The 17,091-nt window shown below is 43.7% G+C and overlaps 1 protein-coding gene across 3 annotated transcripts in view; it reads right to left on the bottom strand.

Annotated features, from left to right (window-relative positions):
* Nucleotides 1-17,091, bottom strand: part of KNTC1 (kinetochore associated 1) — a 292,839-nt gene that overhangs the window by 104,671 nt on the left and 171,077 nt on the right. For all 3 annotated transcript variants that reach the window (XM_073586034.1, XM_073586035.1, XM_073586036.1), the window contains 2 exons: nucleotides 15,138-15,309; nucleotides 14,986-15,044 (listed from right to left, as the gene is read on the bottom strand). In XM_073586034.1, coding sequence (XP_073442135.1) covers nucleotides 14,986-15,044; nucleotides 15,138-15,309 — 231 coding nt within the window. The remainder of the gene's footprint in view (nucleotides 1-14,985; nucleotides 15,045-15,137; nucleotides 15,310-17,091) is intronic.

The following is a 17,091-nucleotide window of genomic DNA, read 5'->3' as shown; positions in this document are numbered from 1 at the left end:
GAGGGGGCTTTTCTTTTTTTTAACTTGTGAGCTCGGTACCGCTCCTGACATGAGCGTGATGTATCACTATGCAGCTGTCACACTCAGGTGTGGAGAGCTGACAGTCAGTCCGAGGATTGCGATGCAATCCTCGCATGAGAAATACGTCCATCTGTCTGCCCCCTAACAAGTATGACAATACAGTAACCACGAGCTGCATTAGATTTAATAATTTAATAATAAACAATTTACTATTATAAAGTTATTAGGGGGGTGGGATAATTGCCTGCAGTCACTCTGATACTACAGACCGCAAAATCATGATGGGGTGTGCCTGCCGTTATGAGACCCAAAGACCACTGGTGCGATCAGGAGGTCATGCGACCACGTTTCCTATTTGCACGTTTCGCTCAGATAAGTTTGACTTCACTATATAAAACATCAAGAGTCATCACACCATCCCCTGCTCACATCAGCGATGCTGGGGCCCTTACTAATGTACATAGGTAGACTCAGTTAAATATTAAGTGGGCACTTAAGCATTGTTATTTATCGGGGCACCAGTAGGGTAACTACCGGGTGGCAGACGGTGCTGAGGCTGCTTTCAGTCAGTGCCGGGGTGCGGTTACAGCCGCCACTCTCTATATATAGAGCGGTGACTGAAACCGTGCCAGCACAACCCTTATGACTGAAAGAGCAAGGCTGCCGGGAGGAATAAACTTACTTTCCTCCCTGCAGGGGGGCTCTCAGTGCAGACGCCGCACGGTGTTAGAACGCTATTAACTATTATACTGTGTATTGGAGCAGCAGTGGGGACATCATTCTATGTATAGGGGAACTCTGGGTGACATCATATTGTATGTACGGGAGCTGCGGGCCCATCATACAGTATATAAGGGAGCTGTGGGCCTACCATACTGTGTATAAGGGAGCTGTGAGCCTACCATACTGTGTATAGGGGAGCTGTTGGCCCAGCATACTATATATAGAGGAATTATACATGGGGAACTCAGGAGACATTATTAAATGTTATTTGGGCACTTAAACATTATTGTTATAGGGGCTCTCAGTATTGTGACCATCAAAGTTGAACATGGAGTATTATTACCTTCTAGGGACAAAATTTGGAGAGCACATGCACAGGAATAATATTTTCTAGGGGGCAATTTTACCATCTAGCACAAAGAAAGCATTATTACGCTGTAAGGGGCACAGTGGTGGCATTACTATCTGAGGCAGTAAGAGGAGCTCTGTTTTTGTACCACACAGCAGGTGCAGTAATGGGGACACATACGGCAGCAGCAGCTCAGCATTAGGGTATCAGCAGGATGAGCAGTTTGCGCAGGTTGGGAATACATTTGCACATGGAAACACAAGAAGCAATGGGATGAAACTGAAAGGGAGAACATACACATTAGATAATAGAAAAAACTTTTTGACAGTGAAGGTGAGCAATGAGTGAAACAGGCTGCCACGAGAGGTGGTTGAGTTTTCCTTCAATGGAATTGTTCAGAGGTTGGGCAGACATTTGTCTGAGATGATTTAGTGAATCTTGCATTGGACACGATGTTCCTGGAGGTCCCTTTCAACTCGAACATTCTAGGATTCTATGATTCTACATGTGAAAGGTGCTGGAAATGTGATAAGACAGATGTGTCTTTGTCGACATGTCTGTCTACGCCAGATGGAAAAGTGAATGACTCCACCAGAAAGAACGTCATCTGTAAGTCCCAATCTAAAACGGTGCAGTAATCTCTATATGTCCTGCAGGACTGGTAACTACCATTATACAGCTCTGGCAAAAATTAAGAGACCACCACATGAAAATCCTGTCATGGGCAGCCCATTCTCCAGACCTAAGCCACATTGAAAACCTCTGGAATGTAATCAAGTGGATGATGGATAGTCACAAAACATCAAACAGAGAACTGCTTAAATTTTTGCACCATTAGCAGTGTGAATGACTGGTGGCAAGCATGCCACGACTCATGAAAGCTATGATTAAAAATCATGGTTATTCCATAAAATATTGATTTCTGAACTCTTCTTGAGTTAAAACATTAATAATTTTTGTTTTTTAATTGATTATGAACTTGTTTTCTTTAGATTATTTAAGATTTGAAAGCACTGGGTTATTTTTTTAATTTTTTTTTACCACTTCTCCTTTTCAGAAAAAAAAAATGTATTGCTTGGAAATTCGGAGACATGTCAGAAGTTTGCAGACTTAAAAAAAACCAATTTACATTTTACTCAAAAATATACCTATAAAGAGAAAAATCAGACAAACTGAACATTTTAAAGTGGCACCTGGTGATGCTACAGGGCCACCGCTATTCCTCCCGGGGACACAGCATCAGAACCGTGGGTAAGCTGCATCTGCCCTCAGAGTAAAGCTTAACCCCTTCTCTGCACATTCCCTGCAGCTGCAGCCCAGGCTCTGCTTGTAACCCTTTCAGGGGCACTATGTCTCAAGGAAGCCAAAAGTGGCTACTAAGAAGCACACTGTGCTCTTTACCGCTAGTAACACTTGCAAGACTGCCTTGCCCAGTGCCCAGACTAATCCGTTATGCACGGATTGCGACCCGGCTTGTGCTCAAACGCCATCTGCCGCCGCTGCAACGGTGCTCCCTGCGTTTAGTCCCCCTGAGTGGGCTGCGTCCCTGTCACGGTCTGTGGAGTCACTGAGCAAGGTTATGGACTCTCTCCGGAAATTCTCTTTAAGTCAGAACGCGTCTTTACCTCCCAAGGAGGGCTCTGGCGACGGCCGGGAACCGTCCACCAGCAGGGGCCGTACTCGTTCAAGGGATCCTCAGGTCTCTAGAAAGTGGACCCATGACGCGTCCCCTAGTCACGCTCGCGCTTCAGCATCGGCGAGTTGTCTCTCCCTCTCCTAATGTTCGCAGCGAACATGACTCTGAACTCGAGTCTGACACGTCAAACCCTCAGAATCCCCCAAATGACCAAGAGTCGCTTGATTCTCTTATAGAGTCAGTCAACAAAATTCTGACGTTGGATGAGGAAAATATTCACGCTCCGGAACACGCTATCTCCTGTAAGAATAAGAAGACTTAATGTGTACGCAGGGTATTTGCCAGCCACCCGGAGTTTAAGGACACTGTCCAGAAACATAGGGACTGGCCAAAAACGGTTCACAGGGCAAAATCCCATCGAGGCTAAGTACCCCTTTGCTCCAGATCTAATGAAGGATTGGTTACAGTCCCCCTCGGTGGATCCTCCTGTATCACGTCTTGCTTCTAAAATGCTTCTATCCGCTTCTGAGGGCTCTTCAGTCAGAAACCCCTCCGATCATCAAATTGACTACCTCGCTCGCTCAGTTTTTGAAGCTTCATCTGCTTTCATTCAGTCACAGCCTTCCTTCGGGTCGTTCATGCGCTGAAAAGGGACGGAGTCAGCATTTCGGTTCCTCAAGACGAAAGGTTAGGGTTTTATTTATTCAAACATTTTTTGTGGTTCCAAAGAAGGACAGAACGATGCGGCCCATACTGGACCTCAAGCCGTTAAATCAGATTGTCAAGGTACGGCGATTCCGAATGGAATCCCTCCGATGAGTTGTCGACTCCATGGAAAAAGGAGAGTTCCTAGCATCCATCGATATCAAAGATGCTTACCTTCACATCTCAATTTGCCCTTCCCACCAGCAGTTCTTGCATTTTGCAATTCGCGAGGAACACTTCCAGTTCGTTGCCTTGCCCTTTGAACTCGCCACCGCCCCCAGGGTCTTTACCAAGGTCATGGCGGCTGTTATGGCCATTCTTCATGCTCGGGGAGTGGTGGAAGTGCCGTACCTGGATGACCTGCTGATCAAGGGTCCGTCCCTTCCAGGCTGCGAGGAATCCGTGGATATCACAGTAAATATACTTTCTCGCCTGGTTGGAAGGTAAACTTCGAAAAGTCTTCCCCAACTCCGGCCCAGCAGATTTCCTTTTAGAAAATGATCTTGGACACTTCCCGCGGGTTGGTCATTCTCCCGCCAGAAAAGACCCAAGCCTTACAACAGGCAGCGCGGACTCTTTCCCGACCGGTTTCTCACTCCATACGTTTCAGCATGAGAGTTCTCGGAAAGATGGTGGCAATGATGGAAGCGGTCCCATTCGCACAGTTCCATCTACGCCCTTTACAACATGCATTGCTGTTAGCTTGGGACAAGAACCCGTTCTCCCTGGACCGTCGGTGCCTTCTGTCCCTGCGGGTTAGACAAGCCCTCAAGTGGTGGACACTGAAATCCTCCCTGAATCTAGGGAAGTCTTTTTTCCCAGTACGATGGTCGGTGGTGACCACCGACGGCAGTCTTCTGGGCTGGGGTGCAGTTTTTTCGTCACCACACGGCACAGGGTCGTTGGTCAATTCGAGAGTTACGTCTCCCCATCAACATCTTGGAGATACGAACGACCAGATTAGCCCATCTCCTCGCAGGTCACCCCATCAGGATCCAATCCGACAATGCCACGGCTGTGGCGTATATCAGCCGTCAGGGGGGTACTCGGAGCATGATGGCCATGCACGAAGTGAGTCACATCCTCCATTGGGCTGAGACCAACCATTCGCCCACCTCAGCAATCCACATTCCGGGGGTAGACAATTGGGCGGCGGATTTTCTCAGTTGCCAAGGGCTTGCCTCAGGAGAGTGGTCTCTTCATCCAAGTCTTTCAGCAGATTTGCCATCGGTGGGGAACTCCGGATGTGGATCTCATGGCCTCAAGATTAAAACAACAAGGTTCCTCGATTCATTGCCCGATCGCGCGATCCATACGCCATCGGAGCGGACGCCCTAGTTCTGCCATGACACCGCTTCCGGCTCCTGTACATTTTTCCCCTCTTCCCTTGCTCCCGAGGGTCATCAAGAAAATTAGAGCAGAGGGAGTACCAGTGATCCTAATAGCGCCAGATTGGCCGCGCCGGGCATGGTACGCAGAACTAGTACAACTAGTCGCCGACATTCCCTGGTGACTTCCAGATCGCATGGATCTTCTCTCACAGGGCCCGATTTACCACCAGAACACCGGGGCCCTGTCTTTGACTGCGTGGCCATTGAATCCTGGATTTTAGCACAGGCTGGTTTTTCTCACGATGTGATCGCCGCTATGATTAGTGCTAGGAAGCCCGTGTACATGCGCATTTATCAACGCACCTGGAAAACCTTCTCCTTGAGATGCAAGGACTATGGTCGATCCCCTCTGGTGTTTTCCATTCCTTCCATATTGGAATTCCTACAATCCGGATTAAAGTCAGGACTCGCGCTTAGCTCGCTCAAGGGTCAAATTTCAGCCTTGTCAGTTCTATTCCAACGCAAAATTGCCACCAAACTACAGGTGAAGACGTTCATTCAGGGAGTTTTCCATGTGGCGTCTACCTATAAAAGGCCATTGGAATCATGGGACCTTAACTTAGTTCTTGGAGCCTTACAGGAGGCTCCCTTCGAACCACTGCAGGATGTACCACTAGCTGTTCTCTCTTGGAAGGTGGTCTTTCTAGTGACAATTGCGTCAACCAGACGAGTTTCGGAATTGGCGGCCCTGTCCTGCCGTCCTCCGTTCCTGAATTTTCATCAGGACAAGACAGTTCTCAGGACGTCCCCGTCATTCCTGCCCAAAGTCGTGTCTTCCTTTCATCTCAATGAGGAAATTATTTTGCCTTCCTTCTGTTCGGCATCAGTCCATTGCATTGAGAAGGCCCTCCACACCTTGGATGTGGTTAAGGCGCTGAGACGGTAGATCTCGCGGACGGCTCCCTTCCGCAAGTCAGATGCCCTGTTCGTACCTCCAGAGGGGCATAGGAAAGGTCTAGCCGCTTCAAAAGCCACATTAGCCAGGTAGATTCGCTTGGCTATTCAGGAATTCTACCGTGTCAAGGACACACCTGTCCCAGCAGGGATTAAGGTGCATTCTACCCGATCAGTGGGCGCCTCTTGGGCCATTCGGCACCAGGCATCAGCAGAAAAGGTCTGCAAGGCTGCGACTTGGTACAGTCTGCAAACCTTTACAAAACATTACCAAATTCATTCTCAGGCCTCTGCGGATGCAGCTCTTGGCAGACGCATCCTGCAATCGGCAGCGCCACAGTGTTATGTCAGTGGTATATTTGATATTAGCAGTTGTATGCTCCCCACCCAGGGACTGTTTTAGGAGGTCCAACGGTCTGTCCCCCCCAATGAGGCGTAGGAGAAATAGGGATTTTTGTGGTACTCACCGTAAAATCCTTTTCTCTGAGCCAATCATTGGGGGACACAGCACCCACCCTGTTTAGCCTATTGGCTCACTGTAGCATTCTTAGGTTTTGACAGTTATTGTTATTTGTTTAATGCTCCTACTGCTTTTTCACCGAACTGGGAATTCCCAGTAAGCGAGAGGGTCTATACTGCAGGGGAGGAGTTAACTTTTTTCTGTGTTCACTTAGTGTCCTCCTAGTGGCAAGCAGCATAACACCCACGGTCTGTGTCCCCCAATGATTGGCTCGGAGAAAAAGATTTTACGGTGAGTACCACAAAAATCCCTATTTTTTTCTTTTCATATTTTTAAACACTTTTTATCCACTTTTTACTGTATTTCTGAGTCCCCTTAAGCTAGGTGCGCACGTTGAGTATTTGCTTGCAGAAACAGCTGCGGGTGGATATTAATAGCTTAGAAAGGGCCATGGATATTGACCCCTCCCAGACTAAAAACATCAGCTCTCAGCCGCCCCAGAAAAGATGCATCAATAAGATGCGCCAAATATGGCACTTAGCCTCAATCTTTCCTCTTGCCCTGTAGCGGTGGCATGTGGGGTTCATATTTGTGGGGTTGACATCACCTTTGTATTGTCAGGGTGACATTAAGCCCGCAGGTTAGTAATGGAGAGGCGTCTATAAGTCATTAGTAACCCCATACTGATATTGTAGAAAAACACAGACACCCAGAATAAAGTTCTTTATTTGAAATAATGACACAGACTCCTTTAATAATCTTATTTAAACCATACTTACCGAAAGCCTAATCCACTGAAGCCAATGTCTCCTGCAACAAAAATAAAATAATAAACCACAATATTCCTCACCTGTCCACCAAGAAGGTAATCCATAATGTCCCACGACGATCCTTATCACTTTGAGAGCAGTCACATCAGCTGATCAGCTCCGGGGATCTCCCTTACGGCACCACTGCTGCATGGGAAAGTTCTCACACAGTGGTGCTGTGAGAGCACCGGAGCTGATGAACTCTGGTGAACTCTCCCAGGGCAGCTCAGTGATACACAGACAGGAGGTAATCTCTCCCGTAGTGTATCGCCAGTAGCAGAGTAGAGCGGTCACATCTCCCGATGTGACAGTTCTATACGTGAGATTGCCAAGGGACATTCTAGATTACCTGGACTACAGTGCACAGGTGAGTATATGTTGGTTTATTATTCCACATTATTTCTAGGAGACGAGGGCATCGGGGATTTGGTGTGAAATGAGTATAATAAGTTTTTTATTTTTATTTGAATAAATATGTAATTTTGCTCTTTTTTTTTACATTTAGCACAGACGCCAGCAGATGAGACTACTTCTATCAGTGACAGCAGACGTAGCCCAATGGGAGTAGTCTCATGAGCCCACACCTGTAGGTCACAGTTGCGGGATCACTCAGACATCTAACAGCATGTTGCCGCAATGCTCTGACCGAAGGTGTGCGGTAGTGTTACCACAGGTCACAGTAACAGCTGTAGGATCATGCTGACATCTGACAGCATGATCCTGTAGCGATGTGACCGACGGTCTGCGGTAGCATTACCACAGGTCACAGCTGCGGGATCACGCTGACATTGTGACATACATAAGTATTTGATACACTGCCGAGTTTGCTAGTTTTATTGTAGGTACCCTTCAACTGTGAGAGACAGAACCTAAAAATAAAAACTAGAAAATCACATTGTATGATTTTTAATTAAATTGCATTTTATTACATTAAATAAGTATTTGATACAATAGAAAAACAGAACTTAATATTTGGTGCAGAAACCTTTGTTTGCAATTACAGAGGTCAGATGTTTCCTGTAGTTCTTGACCAAGTTTGCACATACTGCAGCAGGGATTTTGGCCCACTCCTCCATACAGATCTCCTCCAGAGCTTTTAGTTTTCAGGGCTGTCCCTGGGCAACATTGAGTTTCAGCTCCCACCAAAGATATTCTATAGGGTTCAAGTCTGGAGACTGTCTAGGCCACTCAAGAACCTTAAAATGCTTCTTATGGAGTGGCTCATTAGTTACCCTGGCTGTGTATTTCGTGTCAATGTCATGCTGGAAGACCCAGCCATGACCGATTTTCAATCCTCCTACTGAGAGGAGGTTGTTGGCCAAAATCTTGCGATACATGACCCCAATCCAGCCTCCCTTCAATATGGTGCAATTGTCCTGTCCACTTTGCAGGAAAACACCCCCAAAGTATGATGTTTCCCCACCAAGCTTCACAGTTTGGATAATGTTCTTGGCATTGTAATCCTTCTTCCTCCAAACACGGTGAGTGGAGTGGATACCAAAAAGTTCTATTTTCATCTTATCTGACCACACGATCTTCTCCCATGCCTCCTCTAAATCATCCAGAATGTCACTGGTGAACTTCAAATGGGCCTGGACATGTGCTTGCGGGAACTTGTGTGCCCTACAAGATATTAATCTATGATGGCGTAGTGTGCTACTAATGGTAATGTTTGAGACTGTGGTTTCAGCTCTCTTCAGGTGATTGACCAGGTAAGTCATCCCGTGTAGTTCTGGGCTGATTCCTGACCTTTCTCAGAATTACCCCACGAGGTGAGATCCTGCATGGAGATCCAGGAAAAATTGATAATTATCTTGTGTTTCTTCCATTTTTTTAAGCATTGTGACAACAGTTGTTGCCTTCTCACCAGCTGCTTGCCTATTATCCTATAGCCCATCCCAGTCTTGTGCAGGTCTAAAATGTTGTCCCTTATACAGCTCTTTTATTAGCCATGGTGCAGAGTTTGGAGTGTAATTGATTGTGTGGACAAGTGTCTTTTATTCATGTAATGAGTTCAAAAAGGTGGAATAAATACAGGTAAAAAACTTAGAGGTCTGTGAGAACAAGAATTCTTGCTGGTTGATAGGTTAGCAAATACTTATTTCATGCAATAAAATGCAATTTAATTATTTAAATATCACACAACTTGATTTTCTAGTTTTTATCTATAGATTCTGTCTCTCATCGTTGAAGTGTATCCATGATAAAAATTACTGACCACCCCATTCTTTGTAGTTTGGAAAACTTGCAAAATCGGCAGTGTATCAAATACTTGTTTTCCACACATACATACCTACATACATATATCTTGTAAGGTGGCAGTTGGACAGGTCATTGATGGGAGGCATGTGTTCCTGTGGTGCCTAGCCACAGTGATGTAGGTCCCGGAGAAGAAGGAGCCAGCACACATAGTGCTGAGAAATGTTTTAACCCCTTCATGACCGGAGCCTTTTTTCGGTTTTACGTTTTCGGCTTTTGCTCCCCTTCTCAGAGCCATAACTTTTTTATTTTTCTGTCAATATGGTAGCGCGAGGGCTTGTTTTTTGTGGGATGAGTAGTACTTTTGAACAACACCATTGGTTTTACCATGCTGTGTACTGGAAAATGGGAAAAAAATTCCAAGTGTGGTTAAATTGCAAAAAAAGTGCAATCCCACACTTGTTTGGCTTTTTTACTAGGTACACTAAATACTAAAACTAAATCTGCCATTATGATTCTTCCGGTCATTACGAGTTCATAAACACCAATCATGTCTAGGTTCTTTTTATCTAAGTGTTGAAAAAAAATTCCAAATTTTGTTTAAAAAAAAAAAAAAAAAAAAATTACGCCATTTTTCTATACCCGTAGCGTCTCCATTTTTTGTGATCTCGGGTTGGGTGAGCACTTATTTTTGCGCGCCAAGCTGACATTTTTAATGTTACCATTTTGGTGCAGATATGATGTTCTGATCGCCCAGTAATTTGATGCAATTTAATGCAAAGTTGATGCGAACAAAAAAACCTAATTCTGGCGTTATTTTTTTGTCGCTACGCCATTTAGTGATCAGGTTAATCCTTTTTTTAATTGATAGATCGGGCGATTCTGAATGCGGCGATATCAAATATGTGTATGTTTGATTTTTTTAAAATTGTTTTATTTTGAATGGGGCAAAAGGGGGGCGATTTGAACTCTTATATTTTTAAGAACTTATTTTTTTTTTTTTTTTTTAACTTTTGGCATGCTTCAATAGTCTCCATGGGAGACTAGAAGCTGCCACAACCTGATCGGCTCTGCTCCATAAAGGCGATGTGATCATCGCCTCTATATAGTAGAATTACTCACTTGCTATGAGCGCTGACAACCGGGTGGAGCTCACAGCAAGCCGCATTGACAAACATAGAAATCTCCAGGAGACCTCTGGTTTTCATGCCTACGAACCGCTGATCCGTGATCACGTGACGGGGGTCACTGGTGGGCGGATATCTGGCCCGATGGCCGGAAGCGCGCATTAAATGTCGCTGTTAGCGTTTAACAGCGGCATTTTTATTATTATTATTATTCTGTATATAGCACCATGGTGCTAGCAATTAACGGGTTAATAGCCGCTGGTGGGACGAGATTGCACCCGTGGCTATTCCGGGCACATGTCAGCTGTTCAAAACAGTTGATATGTCCCGGGAAAGATGTGGGCTCACCGTCGGAGCCCACATCTAAGGGAGGGAGTGCGACGTTGGTGTACTATTACACCTGACATTGAAAAGGGGTTAATGGGCCCAGGTTTTACGAGCAGCTGAAAACCTGAGTGGGATCGATTGCTCACTTGCCTCCAGTCCAGGTTTCGGATAGTCTGATTTAAGGCAGCTGGGGCTGTCTCACTTGTTCTCAGTGTGTGGCCAAGGTAGGGAGGCCTTGAATGTGCTGCTCAGACCCTACTGTAGTCTGAGAGGAAAAAAATGAAATTTGAAGGGAAACCCATGTATTATATGGACTGGTTATTTTCTATTTTTTTCTGTTATACCTTTTTTATAGTAGCTGGAAGAGGCTTCTTTATGTTGTTAACCTGACGGTTATGAACATTTCATAACCCGCCTGTTTGTCTTTTGCACCGATCTGAATCTTGTGTGTGAATCAGCGCCTACCACAAAACCAATCCCTTACAAAATATATATATATATATATATATATATATATATATACACACACACACACAACACTGATTTATGAGAAATCTATTTTTTTTTTTTTTTGCATTGCCATATTCTGAGAGCTACATCTTTCTTATTTTTCTGCCGATAAAGCTGTGCTGGGGCTTGTTTAACGCAGGATGAGATGAAGTTTTTATTGATGCCATTTTAGGCTACATAATATATTTTAATAGCTTTTTTTCTCAATTTTTTTTGTGGCAGAGTGAACAATAAGCAGAAGTTCATAAGTTGCTTTTATTTTATTTTTCCGCCATTCACAGTGTGGTAAAAGTGATAAGAAAAACTACTTTCTTTGCGTCAATACGACCACAGTGACATAAAATTTAAATAGCTTTTCTTATATTTTGCTACTTTTAAACCCTAAAAACTTTTTTTACAAATTGTTTTTGCATTGCCATATTCTGAGAGATGTAACTTTGAAAGTAGCCAGTATTTGCTCTTATTTTATTGAAGCTGTTCTAGAGTATATTTTTTTTTTAAATCCACAGTACAGTTCCAACAATATGGGTCTTTTTATCTAGTGTACCCTTTAACCCCTTTCCTTCATGAGACGTACAATTCCGTCCATGTGACCTGGGACCTAAGTCCCAAGGACGGAATAGTACGTCTAGCGCGATCAGCGGCGCTCACGGGGGGGAGCGCCGCTGATTGAGGCAGGGTGTCAAGCTGATTATCACAGCCGACACCCGGCACTATGTGTCAGGGGCGGTCACGGACCGCCCCCGACGCATTAACCCCCGGCACACTGCGATCAAACATGATCACAGTGTACCGGCGGCATAGAAGAGAAGCGTGCAGGGAGGGGGCTCCCTCCGTGCTTCCCTGATACCCCCCGAAGCAGCGCGATGTGCAGTGCTGCTCCGGGGGTCTCCTTCCCTGCAGGTCCCCGGATCCAATATGGCGGCGGGGACCTGTAAGGAGCCGGCTTCCTCACTGCCTGCAGAGCGCAGGCATGATGAAGCCTGAGTAGCGCCTGTGACAGATCACTGATCTGTCACAGCGATCTGTGATGTGACAGATCAGCAATCTGTCACATGACAGTGATATCCCCCCTGGGACAATGTAATAAAGTTTAAAAAAAAAGTGTAAAAATAATTTTTTAAAAAAAATAGCTAAATAAATTAAAAAAAATTCCCTAATAAATTATTTTTTTGAAAAAAAAAAAAATAAATAAATAAAAGTACACATATTTGGTATCGTCCGTAACGACCTGCCCTATAAAACTGTCCCACTAGTTAACCCCTTTATTGAACCCCATAAAAAATAAAAAACGAAGCAAAAAATAATGCTTTATTATCATACCGCCGAACAAAAAGTGCAATAACGCGCGATCAAAAAGACGGATATAAATAACCATGGTACCGCTGAAAACGTCATCTTGTCCCGCTAAAGACGAGCTGTCACACAGCGTCATCAGCAAAAAAATAAAAAAGTTATAGCTCGCAGAATAAAGCGATGCAAAAATAATTATTTTTTATATAAAATTGTTTTCATTGCATAAAGGCGCCAAAACATAAAAAAACTACATAAATGAGGTATCGTTGTAACCGTACTGACCTGAAAAATAAAACCGCTTTATCAATTTTACCGTACGCGGAATGGTGTAAACGCACCCCCCCAAAAGAAATTCACGAAACGCTGTTTTTTGTTCATTCTGCTTCCCAAAAATCGGAATAAAAAGCGATAAAAAAATGTCACATTCCCGAAAATAGTACCAATAAAAACATCGTCCCGCAAAAATAAAGACCTCACTTGACTCAGTGGGTCAAAATCTGGAAAAATTATAGCTCTCAAAATGTGGTGATGCCTAAACTATTCTTACAATAAAAAGCGTCTTTTAGCGTGCGACAGCTGCCAAACATAAAAACCCCCCATAAATAGTAAATCAAACCCCCCGTTATCACACCCTTAGTTAGGGAAAAATAATAAAATTAAAAAAATGTATTTATTTCCATTTTCTCGTTAGGGATAGGGGTGTGTTGGGGTTAGGGTTGGAGTTAGAATTGGGGGGTTTCCACTGTTTTGGCACATCAGGGGCTTTCCAAAAGTGACATGGCGTCCAATCTCAATTCCACCCAAAAAAGTCAAATGGCGCTGCTTCCCTTCCGAGCTCTGCCATGCGCCCAAATAGTGGTTTACCCCCACATATGGGGTATCAGCGTACTCAGGACAAATTGCACAATAACTTTTGGGGTCCTGTTACCCTTGGGAAAATAAAAATTGGGGGTGAAAAGATCATTTTTGTGGAAAAAATATGATTTTTTTAGTTGTACGGCTGTACATTATAAACTTCTGTGAAGCCCTTGGGGGTTCAAAGTGCTCACCACATATCTAGATAACTTCCTTGGGGGTCTAGATTCCAAAATAGAGTCACTTGTGGGGGGTTTCCACTGTTTAGGCACATCAGGAGCTCTCCAAACTTGACATGGCATCCGATCTGAATTCCAGCCAAGTTTGCAGTGAAAAAGTCAAACGGCGCTCCTTCCCTTCCGAGCTCTGCCATGCGCCCAAACAGTGGTCCCCCCACATATCAGGTATCAGCGTACTCAGGACAAATTGCACAATAACTTTTCCTGTCCAATTTCTCCTGTTACCCTTGGTAAAATAAAAAAATTGAACCTGAAGTAATTTTTTTCATGAAAAAAGTTAAATGTTCATTTTTTTTTGTTAAACATTCAAAAAATTCCTGTGAAGCACCTGAAGGGTTAATACACTTCTTGAATGTGGTTTTGAGCACCTTGAGGGGTGCAGTTTTTAGAATGGTGTCACTTTTGGGTATTTTCTATCATATAGACCCCTCAAAGTGACTTCAAATGTGATGTGGTCCCTAAAATAAAATGGTGTTGTAAAAATGAGAAATCGCTGGTCAAATTTTAACCCTTATAACTTCATAACAAAAAAAAAATGTTGGTTCCCAGATTGTGCTGATGTCAAGTAAACATGTGGGAAATGTTACTTATTAAGTTTTTTCTGTGCCATATCTCTGTGATTTAAAAGCATAAAAATTCAAAGTTGGAAAATTGCGAAATTTTCAAAATTTTGCCAAATTTCCGTTTTTTTCACAAACAAACGCAAGTTATATGAATGAAATTTTACCACTGACATGAAGTACAATATGTCATGAGAAAACAACGTCAGAATCACCAGGATCCATGGAAGCGTTCCAGAGTTATTACCTCATAAAGGGACAGTGGTCAGAATTGTAAAAATTGGCCCGGTCATTAACGTGCAAACCACCCTTGGGGGTAAAGGGATTAAAGAAGTCCATTGAGGGGATCAAGTAAGTTGTGTTTGTTAATCGTGCCATTTAGGTTAGCAGGTACAGTTGCCGTCAAAGTTGTTCATCCCCCAATGCAAGAGTTATTACCTCATAAAGGGACAGTGGTCAGAATTGTAAAAATTGTCCCGGGCATTAACATGCAAACCACCCTTGGGAGTAAAGGGGTTAATGGTCTAAACCAAGGGGGTGTGGCTCTCAGGGAAATAATGCAGGGTAACTTATAACCATGCCCCTAAAAATTGTGGTGATCCACACCCCCTTAAAACAGATAATAAAAATTATCATCAATAAATAATAAAGGCTCATATCTCTGGAATTGTATAGTGAATTTAAATTAACGACGATAATAATATTAAAAACTGAATATTTTGGGAGCAGCACGATCATAACAGCAAAAGCTGGCACTTTTTGGCCTGGTTAGATGTCCGTTTTAAGTCAGACACCCAGTGGTCAGGAAGTTACCCCTTTCCAATGGAATTAGATCGGCACAACCTTTAATAATATAGGTACTAGTACAACTACATCAACCTCACCTTCATAAGTTTGGAAATTAGCAACAGTGTTGGAAATGACTCCTCACTTAGCTCGGAAGCTGGAAAAAGGAAAAAAAAAATATCAATGAGGAGTTGTATTATAGAAAATTAAAGCCAATGAAGTAATGTTGGATAGAAAATGCAACACTTACATATGATGCCCCAAAAACTTGTCGATGTTGTAAAGAAAAGTAAATGAAATGGCAGTCTTCTATGTGCAGCACTGGACATTGAAATACCATGGGCCAAAATATACTGATGTTCTAAATCAGCTGGAGGTGCAATTCTATTGTATGATTTAAGAAGATTAACCAAACTTAACGCCTGCAAGCATAGTAAGAAAACAAAAATGTAAATCACAATGAATAAAAATAGGCAAATCAAAAAACACTCAGAAGAGAATAAACCTAGTAGCAGGTTCAGGATGTGTTAGGCCTGTTACACACATCCGTATTTTACCATCAGTCAAAATCCGCCGTTTTGCTAAAAAAACCGGATCCGCCAAAATTTTGTAGTCTGCCGACATGCCCGGACGGACCATGCAACGTTTTTTCGGGCGGCCGGATCCGCATTTCTCACTGTGCATGCCCGAAAGACTTCACTCAGCCGCAAATTTAACCCTAAACTCTGTTCTGGCGGCTGAAAAATTCTCTCTCTAGGCAGCGGTTCCTTTAAAATTCTTCCTTCGATGGATCCGTTAAAATAACGGTCCGGTGCCAAATGTTGTGGTCAGTACAGGAACGGATCCGTTATCCGCCATTTTAGCGGATTTTGACTGACCAAAAAAACTGATGTGTGAAACAGACCTAAGGATGTGACCCTGCACTGAGAATTCAATCTATTTGAGTTTTTTAAAGTCCCACTATGTAGATCAACAGAGGAGAGAGAGGAGGGGTATGCAGCTTCTCACTGAGTGTTTTAGTGAAAAGTACAGTGAAGTCTACAGGGTCTCGCTCAGCCCAGACATATTGTTGAATACAAATCACCATCCCAAATATGTTCCTATTTTAATCTTTAATCAAATAAAATATGGTGAACACTTACAATTTTTTTAACAAATTTCTATATATCTTGTCATTCGACAACACTGAAGATATGACACTTTGACACAATGTGAAGTAGTCAGTGTACAGCTTGTAGAACTATGTAAATTTGGTGTGACCTCTAAATAACTCAACACAGCCATGAATGTCTAAAACACTGGTAACAAAAGTTAGTACACCCCTAAGTGAAAATGGCCAATTTGTGCCCAAAGTGCCAATGTTTTGTGTGGCCACCTTTATTTTCAAACACTGCCTTAACTCTCTAAGGCATGGAGTTCACTAGAGCTTCACAGGTTTCAAATGGAATACTCTTCCACTCCTCCATGACGACATCACAGAACTGGTGGATGCTAGAGACCCTGCGCTCCTCCATGTTTCGTTTGAGGATGGCCCACAGATGCTCAATAGGGTTTAGGTCTGGAGACATGCTTGGCCAGTCTAGCACCTTTACCCTCAGTTTCTTTAGTAAGGCAGTGATAGTTTTGGAGGTGTGTTTGGGGTCATCCTGTTGGAATACTGCCCTGTGGCTCTGCTTCAGTATTTCACAGTACATGTTTCCATCATGATTCACTTAATTAACTGTAGCTCCCACAGCCAGCAGCACTCATGCAACCCCAAACCATGACACTCCGACCACCATGCTTGACTGTAGGCAAGACTCACTTGTCTTTATACTCCTCACCTGGCAGCCGCCATACACACTTGACACCATCTGAACCACATAAGTTTATCTTGGTCTCATAAGACCACAGGACATAGTAACAGCAATCCATGTACTTAGTCTGCATGTATTCAGCAAAATGTTTGTGGGCTTTCTTGTGCATCATCTTTAGAAGAGGTTCCTTCTGGGAAGACAGCCATGCAGAGCGATTTTATGCAGTGTGCAGTGCATGATCTAAGCACTGACAGCCTGAACCCCCCCCCAACCTCGGCAGCAATGCTGGCAGCACTTTTATGTTTATTTTGAACAGACAACCTCTGGATATGACTCCGAGCACGTGCACTCAACTTCTTTGCTCGACCATGCCGAGGCCAGTTCTGAGTGGAACCGGTCTTGTTAAAC

This window comes from Dendrobates tinctorius, unplaced genomic scaffold, assembly GCF_039654945.1.
Source record: "Dendrobates tinctorius isolate UK_male_01 unplaced genomic scaffold, ASM3965494v1 ptg000090l, whole genome shotgun sequence".
In the NCBI taxonomy this organism is placed as follows: domain Eukaryota; kingdom Metazoa; phylum Chordata; class Amphibia; order Anura; family Dendrobatidae; genus Dendrobates; species Dendrobates tinctorius.
This window is presented reverse-complemented; position numbering and strand designations above follow the sequence as displayed.